The 9233-nt window shown below is 45.9% G+C and overlaps 1 protein-coding gene across 3 annotated transcripts in view; it reads right to left on the bottom strand.

Annotated features, from left to right (window-relative positions):
• Positions 1–7757: 7757 nt before the first annotated feature.
• The window catches only part of VAMP7 (vesicle associated membrane protein 7), a 45317-nt gene continuing 43841 nt past the window's right edge, over positions 7758–9233 (bottom strand). For all 3 annotated transcript variants that reach the window (XM_040323626.1, XM_040323627.1, XM_040323628.1), the window contains one exon: positions 7758–8590. In XM_040323626.1, the coding sequence (XP_040179560.1) occupies positions 8525–8590 (66 nt within the window). In that variant the 3' untranslated portion in view covers positions 7758–8524. The remainder of the gene's footprint in view (positions 8591–9233) is intronic.

Raw genomic sequence — 9233 nt, 5'->3', positions numbered from 1 at the left:
AAATCTAAAGTGCTAATATGCAAGTGATTGACCTAAACAGTGTTTGGGGACCTGGGTCCTGCCCCTGGGGACATGTATCAATGCAAAAAAAAGTTTTAAAAACTGATGTTTTTCAGAGCAGTGAGTTTAATAATGCTTAAAGTGAAAAAATAAAAGTAAAATATTCCTTTAAATTTCATACCGGGGGGGTGTGTGTATAGTAGTATTCCTGTGAAGCAGTGAATCTTTCCCATGCTTAGAATGGTCTCTGCACAAAATGAAATTTCTGAAGGAAAAAGTAATTTAAAATCACTTGTGGCTATTCATGAATTGTCGGCTGCCTGCAATTCAGAGAAAAATCATTCTTAAAAAAATTACCAGGCCCTTCAGGTCTGATATTGATATTAAAGGCGAACTCAACCCCAAATAAAAAAAAATGGGGTGGAGTTGCCCCAAAAATCCACACCAAACCTCTTATCCAAACACGCGACATTATAGGCCACAGGAAAAGAGGAGGGGGGGGGGGTGAGCGCCCCCCCCCCCCCCGAACTGTACCAGGCCACATGCCCTCAATATTGGGAAAATGCTTTGGGGGTCTGTGACCCCTCAAAGCACCATGTCCCCATGTAGATGGGGACAAGGGCCTCATCCCCACAACCCTTGGCTGGTGGTTGTGGGGGTCTGCTGGCGGGGGGGCGCTTATTGGAATCTGGAAGACCCCTTTAACAAAAGGACCTCCAGATCCCAGTGCCCCCCCCCAAGTGAATTGGTAGTGGGGTGTATATTGTACCTCTACCATTTCACTAAAAGTGTAAAGAAATGTAAAAAAAAAAAACGCATACACCCTGGAGAAAGTATTTTTATAAAAAAAAAAAAATCAAAATCCAGCGGTGGTAATCCACTCACGGTCTCTGCTCCAATGCTGTCGGTATCCTGCGATGGGTGATCTCCTCTCCGCCGGGGTCCAGCGATGAGAAGATCTATTCACCCAGGTCCGGGATCCAGCACACGCATCGCCTGTCTCCACCAGAGACAGCCCCGCAAATGACGCGGCTTCAGCCAGTAACAGCCCTTATGCAGTGAGGGCGGGGCCACCTGTCATGTGACCCCACCCCCTCTGATGCACCCGTCACTGGGGAAGCCTGGGCCCTTGCGTCAGAGGGGGATGGGGGGGGGTCACGTGATGGGTGGCCCCGCCCTCACCTACATAAGGGCTGTCACTGGCTGAAACAGCGTCATTCGCTGGGCTGTCTCTGGTGGAGAAAGGCGATGCGTGCGCTGGATCCCGGACCTGGGTGAAGTGATCTTCTCATCGCTGGACTCCGGCGAAAAAGAGAGATCACCCGTCGCAGGATACCGACAGCGTTGGAGTGGAGACCGAGAGTGGATTACCACTGCTGGATTTTTTATTTTATTTAATAAAGTACTTTACATTGTGTGTTTTTTACAATTCTTTGTACCTCTACCATTTAACTAGGGAAGTGTAATGTACCCCATTACCAATTCACATGGGGAGGGGACTGGGATCTGGGGGGTCCCCTTTGTTAGAGGTCTTTCAGATTCCAATAAGCCCCCCCCCCCCCCCGCTGATCAGTTTGTGCAGCTCTTAAACAAAATACAGGAAGATATTTGTTACATTACAATTTTGTACAAGAGGAATCCCTCACCAGTGACTGAGTAAAGGGCTCTTTCACATGTCAGTTCAGTTTTTTAGATCAGTTTTTTTTTCATCAGTTGATCAGTTTTTCCATCTGTTTTTTCATCCGTTTTTTTTTTTTTTGGGGGGGGACAGTGCCTGCCGCCGAGAATGTGTTTTTAGCACGACGGCATCGCACTGATTCTCGGCGACAGGGTGCCGACATCTCGCACTCGCTGGAATAGTAAACACATTCCAGCAAGCACGTCATAGAAGCGACGGGAGCTCCGACTTGGATTCCCGCCAATTCTACACGTGTGCGGCGTTTGGTATGAATCCTGAGGGGAAAGTCCCTGCTGGATTTTAAATAAAAAATCCGGCATGGGTTCCCCCCTCAGGAGCATACTGGGCCCTTAGGTCTGGTATGGGTTGTAGGGAGACTCCCCCTACACCGAATAAACGGCTTAGGGGGTCCCCCTACAATCCATACCAGACCCGTATCCAAAGCACCCTACCCGGCCAGCCAGGAAAGGAGTGGGGACGAACGAGCGCCCCTCCTGAGCCGTACCGGGCTGCATGCCCTCAACATGGGGGGGGTGCACTGTGCCCCCCCCCACAGCACCCTGTCCCCCATGTTGAGGAGGACAGGGCCCCTTCCCGTTGGTTGTCGGGGTATGCGGGAAGAAGAAAAAGAAAAAGAAAAAGTCTGGGGGCGCCCAGATTCCGATAAGCCTCCTGCCCGCATACCCCGACAACCAACGGCCAGGGTTGTCGGGAAGGGGCCCTGTCCTCAACATGGGGACAGGGTGCTCTGGGGTGGGGGGGCTGCAGTGCGCCCCCCTGCCCCAGAGCACCCAACCCCCCCATGTTGAGGGCATGCAGCCCGGTACGGCTCAGGAGGGCTGCTCGCTTGTCCCCACTCCTTTCCTGGCCGGGTAGCGTGCTTTGGATACGGGTCTGGTATGGATTGTAGGGGGACCCCCCCACGCCCATTTTTCGGCGTAGGGGGGGGGTCTCCTTGCAACCCATACCAGACCTAAGGGCCCGGTATGCTCCCGAGGGGGGGAACCCATGCCGGATTTTTAATTAAAATCTGGCGGGGACTTCCCCCTCAGGATTCATACCAAACGCCGCACACGGTGGATGGTAAACGGATCATCCGTTTTTCGTCCGTTCCGTTTTTTTTACGGAAGAAAAATAGGGTTTTCTTCCGTCCAAAAAAACGGAACTTAACACAGACGGATGCTAACGGACGTTAGCGGATGCTCATCCGCTAACGGACGTTAACCCATAGGGAAGCATTGCGGTCCGTTAACGGACGTCCAAAAAACGGACGAACAGAACGGACGTGTGAAAGAGCCCTAAGGAGTGCTGCTGTACAAGTAGTTGAGTAGTGTGTTTGTTAGTAAGTTGCCACCTGAAACTGATCACTAGTGTGACTTGGCCCCCAAGCTGGTCTGGTTTTTCCCCGACTGTACTTTTGTGCAAGGAAACACAGAATAGGGATGAAATAAAGATCTCTAAAAGTGCTTTGGATTTTCTTTATTTTCAGCCGTCTTAACACATCAGATTAAAAAAATAAAAACGGTACATATGTAAAGCAAAAATGATCTCATTGGGTTAAGAAAATGGATGGAGGGAAAACAAGGATTTAGTAAACAAATGCCAACATACTGAATAGGAACACTGTATAGCAATCACATTGCGAGTGCAATTCTCATCCCATCAGGAGGAAAGTCTTTAGTCCTTATCATAACAGCTGTACCATTGTTCAAGGGACATACAGGGTGCAACAGAAAAATACATCCCACAGGCTTCAGCAAGCAAAGTGCCATTTGGAAGTTTTCCCATATTAATGTGGATGGATAAGGAGGACACAATGATTGGCTCATTTATGGTCACTCTTAAGGGCAAAAAAAGATTTGCTGCAATGACTATGTTCTGTCCATGTCTTTATGATAGGAAGTCTATGTTGCCTATTTAGTATATGGTTTGTACAGATGTAAGGTGAACTGGTGTCTCCAGAGATCAGGCATTGATGTGGAAAAGAAGACCTGGCTCGCAGTCTCCACTCAAAAGGGGTTTTAATCATATTGCGATCAGGACTCTGTGCAGACAAGTGACATTCATCCATCCCAAACACACTCATCCATGTCTTTATGGACCTTCTTTGTGCACTGCTCTAAATCATTTGGTGGCGGGGGAATTATGATGTGGGGGCTTGGCCCCCTTAGTTCCAGTGAAGGGAACGCTTACGTCATCATCATACCAACACATTTCAGACTATTTCACGCTTACAACTTTGTGGGAACAGTTTGAGGATGACTTCACAACATGCAAATATTCTCCTGCACCAACATTGGTATGGAAACATTTTAATGCTGGTGGTCTTGCTGCCTTCTCAGGATATTGGTCATCCTCAAACTGGAGACTAGGAAAACAGAAAGACGCACCAGCCTAGTGCATTACCACAATATCGTTTATTAAAGGGCCATTTGGATACCTGGTCTTTTAGCATTACCAGACCTTCATGCAGTGTGTTTATATCAATTACTTTTGTGAGCATGTATTGCACTTTTTAAATTTACTTATTTTTAGGTAGTTGTATATGTAAATTGACAGCACTATATATCAGTCCTTACCCTCAAGGAGCTTAATCTAAAGTCCCTAACTCACATTCATACATACTAGGGCCAATTTAGACAGGATCCAATTAATTACCAGCATGTCTTTGGTGTGTGGGAGGAAACTAGAGTACCCCCAGGAAACCCACACAGGCACAGGGAGAACATGCAAACTCCAGGTAGGTAGTTTTGTGGTTGGAATTCAAACCAGCAACCCTTTTGCTGCTAGGCCAAAGTGCTAGCCACTACATCAGGTATATGCAATTAGTGGACCTCCAGCTGTTGCAAAAGTACAAGTCCCATCATGCCTCTGGGTGTCATGCTTGAGGCTGTCAGAGTCTCGGTATGCCTCATGGGACTTGTAGTTCTGCAACAGCTGCAGGTCCGCTAATTGCATATCCCTGCACTACATTAATAAATTATATTGTGGTAATGCACTAGGTCGGCGCACCTTTCGCTTTCTGTTTTGCTAGTCTCCAATTTGGGGATGGCGCCTTCCTGTTCCAACATGACTGCACAAAACAAGGTCCATAAAGACATGGATGAGTGAGTTTGAGGTGGAGGAGCTTGACTGGCTTGCACAGAATCCTGACCTTTAGGATGAAATAGAGCATGGACTGCGAGCCAGGCCTTCTTGTTCAACATCAGTGCCTGACCTCACAAATGCGCTTCTGGAAGATTGGTCAAACATTCCCATAGACACACTCCTAAGCCTTGTGGACAGCCTTCCCAGAAGAGATGAAGCCGTTATAGCTGAAAAGTGTGGGCCAACTCAATATTGAACCCTACAGACCAAGACTGGGATGCCATTCAATTTATGTGCGTGTAAAGCAGTGGTTCGCAACTCCTATCTCTAGGGCCCACTAACAGGCCAGGTTTGCAAGATAACGGAAATACATCACAGGTGATATCATTTGCTATTCAGTGATTTTTAGTATTCTGGTCTGAATCTCCCCAAGGTAATACATAAAACCTGGCTTGTTAGTGGGTCCTGAGGACAGGAGTTGAGAGCCAATGGTGTAAAGACAGGCGTCCCAATACTTTTAGTAATGGTGTGTTATTATTTTTATATTATAGATATTTAGATCTATATCTCCACATACCTAGCTTAAAAAGGTAAGAGGGTAATATATATAAAAAAAACACACGATTCTGAGCAGAATGTGTTAGGCTGGGTTCACACTACGATTTTCCCGTCCGTCAGTCGCATACGATTTCAGTATTGAAAACGTACGGGCCCGGACGGGAAAACGTATAGATAGACAATGCATTGCAAATCGTATGCACTCAGATGCATCCGGGTGCGTACGATTTGCTGGCAAAACGTTTTTTAAACGTACGCAAAACCGTGTTCAACCACGGTTTTGCGGCCGTTTTTAAAACAGTATGGCAAACGCATACGTTTTTCTTTAACATTAACGTCAATGGAAAACGCACATATGTGCGGTTCCATACGTTCCCGTCCGTTTCAGCCGCATACGGTTTTTCATATAAATCGTATGCGGCTGACGGACGGGAAAATCGTAGTGTGAACCCAGCCTTAGATTTGTTGAGCCTCTGAAATAAATTGGCCCATAAAAACACATAATGGCTTAATATTTTATTAGATAAATTAAGAATTAAACAAGATTTTGAAATCTCTATATGTAAGAATTACATTTAGAACATAAAGCACTAAAATAAATGTAAGTTTTCTTTTATTCTTCACCTCCGTATTCAGATGACCAATCTACCTTACAAAAAGGACTTGAAGACAACTGGCTGGAGGGCTTCATTCCACACAACTTGAACCTTGACGCCCATTTTACATTCACCTCCTTACCATTTCCTGGTTGGCTGTATTATATAAGGCAGCCAATCAGAAACTGGTAAGGAACAGAAGTGGTTAAGTGGGCCACAGAAACCGTAAACAAATTTCCAAATAAAAAAAAAATACACCTTTAAATGATTCTGCCATTGCAATATATTGACTTAGAAGGCTCCCTGCATGTCACAGCCCCCTTGTAAGGAAGACGAAGAACCCTTAAAGCGGAAGTAAACCCATCCATAAAGCAGTTTCATTCCCGGCACGTGCCGGAAATGTAACACTCCCATTGGTTGTGCTCTCAACCAAACTGTCAAAGCATCCAATGACTGGTGTCATAACTGATCACATGTGCAGCATCATGGCAGTTGTAGATTAAACAGAGGCAAAGATGGCAACTTCCTTGGCTGAAAACGATGTGAGGGTTTACTTGCACTTTAATATTTACATAGCCTCTATTAGTATTGAAGTGACGCCACTCAGAGTACCTGTATGAGTGATCTGCAAGCACAGTTTATCTGCAGATGGTACTCCAACACACATCGTCTGATTGTGAAATCTCCCTTAAGTCTAGAAAAAACTGAGTCAAGTAAGTTACTGCTTAATAAAAAAAAAAAACGATTAAATTGAAATCAAATCAGACAGGCCCTAGTAGTTGGTAGATCTGAATGATACAATCACTGCAAGTCGTATGACCAGCTTTTTAGCTTCCATGAAACTTGGCTTGAGGTTGGACACCCTGGGCTTACTAAGGTTTGTTGGATTTTTGGGGAACACCTTCAATAGGTGGTGGTGCCTTTGCTACAAATATGCTATAAAAACAAAAACATTAATTAGTTCAAAGAAAAAAACTTCCAAATGTGTTTCAGCCCAGGTTCACACTGGGTACGATTTCCTTCGATTTGAGATGCGATTTCACATGTGAAATCGCATCTCAAATCGGCGGCATTTGCCGCCAATGACACTGTCCTAATCGGTGCGACGCCGCATCTGCGGCGCTGCACCGATTTCAAAAAGTAGTTCCTGTACTACTTTTTGCGATTTCGCGATTTACATAGACATCTGTGCAGAAATGTCTCTTAAATCGCGGCCGAAATCGGGACTGCCGGCGGGAGTGAAATCGTGCGAGTTCAGCTGAACTCGCACGGCTTCACTCCCGCAGCCCAGTGTGAACCAGGGCTTAAGCAAATACAAAATCTTTTTTGAAGCAAGTTGTTTGCTCTGCCATTTCAACATGGACTGGCAACCATCTCCCAAGGCTACATACAGTATAGTTAAAGGGGTTGTAAAGGTAAAAGTTTTCACCTTTATGCATTAAGGTGAAAAAACCTCTGTGGATTGGCCTTACTTGCCTGACCGCCTGAAAGTCTCGTGCCGTGAACGCGCTTGCTTCTCTGCTCATTCATTGGTTGATTGAAAGCAGCGCAGCCATTGGCTGGCGCTGCTGTCAAACACATCTAATGACGCGGCAGGCCGGGGCCGAGTGATACAGTGAGCGGCTATGGCTGCCAGCTGCATCACAGGCGCAGGCCCACAAGAACTCATCACCATGCAAGCGAGCTCGCATGAAGGTGATGAGTTCTTGCGAGGGGGGAGCCGAGACAGCCGCCGAGAGACCCCAGAAGACCAGGATCGGAGCCCACTCTGTGCAAAACGAGCTGCACAGTGGAGGTAAGTATAACAAGTTTTTTATTAAAAAAAAAAAAAATAATAATTCCTTTACATACCCTTTAATAAAGCAATGCCCACATTATATCATTGGCAGCGAGTGCTTTACCCACTGAACTACGGAGAGAACAATGGGGCAGAACACACCTAGCATTTCTATTCAAAATGGCCGCCTGATGCTTTAAAAAACAAAAACATCAACAGAAAAGATTAACATTCACAATACTAATGAGCTTTAGTGAAAAAATCAACAGTGGCTGGAGCAATTCTGAAATGAATTTTGTTTAAGACGTATGCAAGGACAGGTGGGCGATCGCAGGTTTCCAATGGCTTTGGACTGAACAATCCCAAAGTTTGGCATCACCAGCAGAGGCAAGATTGTGCTGCTGGACAGGTTTAAAAAAAAAAGAGAAAAAAAAAGGGATTAAAACAGTCAGTAACTTAAGTGAAAAACAGATGAGGGGATATTGAAGGGTAGAGAATGAGGCTGCGACGGGAAGAAAGTGGTGTAGAAGAAAAAACGAAAAACCAATGGAGTTACCATGCTCCATCTCCTTCGGGTTTTAGGGTATACAGCGTGACAGACTCCTGGCCAAGGTCCCTCAGACACATTATATAAGGCATAGAGCTACAATGTCCAGTAAGAATGGAAGGATGCAACGATGAAGGAGATTATCGGACACCTCAGTGTCCGGGGAAAAGGCTTTTCTATCAAGTCTCTTTTCAGCGGGATTCTACGCGTGTGAATAGGTAGTACTTTGACTTTCTGGTTTCCTGGAGAACACTCTCATGCATCGGAAGACAGAGGAGTTACTAATTCACACAGGTGGGCCACGTCAGCCCTCCGCAAATTGCCGACGCGATGATATAGATAACAACCTGGAGCGGAAAATAAAACAGAATGCATCTTAAGAGACGTCCATTGTCAAATGATATTTAGGCATTAGCGATGAGCTTGGGTTTGGCCTGAACCCGGAGGTCATCACTGGGCCAATCAGCTGTGGTCAGGACATTTCCTGCAATGGCACAAACACAAAGGGGTGGGGATGATTGTGACATCATTGACCAAATATAGTGACGTGGCCATATAAAGGATAACATCACAAGCATCCCTGCCCCTTTGTGTACATGCAGTTGAAGGGTGGGAATGTGCCAATCTGATTGGCCCAGCAATGCCAGCTTACTCTTGTGTTTGGAACGAACCCAAGCTGACAACCACTGCGTATGGGGACAATAAATAAAAGCTTGTTGCCTGTCCTTTACATTCATCTGTACCAAGAATACTTCTCATTGATACCGGCTCCCATTCTTTCCAGACAGCTTCAATGGCACTGTCATAAAATCATACTTCCTGTTCACTGAAAATATAAAAACGTGTCTGGAGAAGGGGTCTCCAAACTTTCTAAACAAAGGGCCAGTTTACTGACCTTCAGAATATAGGCGGGCTGGACTGTGCCCAGTGGGAGTAAACAATCCCCATCATTGGTATTAAGCGGATAAATAGTGCGCCGCCACCGGCGTC

This window comes from Rana temporaria, chromosome 9 (genome assembly GCF_905171775.1).
Source record: "Rana temporaria chromosome 9, aRanTem1.1, whole genome shotgun sequence".
Lineage (NCBI taxonomy): Eukaryota > Metazoa > Chordata > Amphibia > Anura > Ranidae > Rana > Rana temporaria.
The sequence above is the reverse complement of the archived record's forward strand: the minus strand, read 5'-3'. Positions and strand labels throughout refer to the sequence as shown.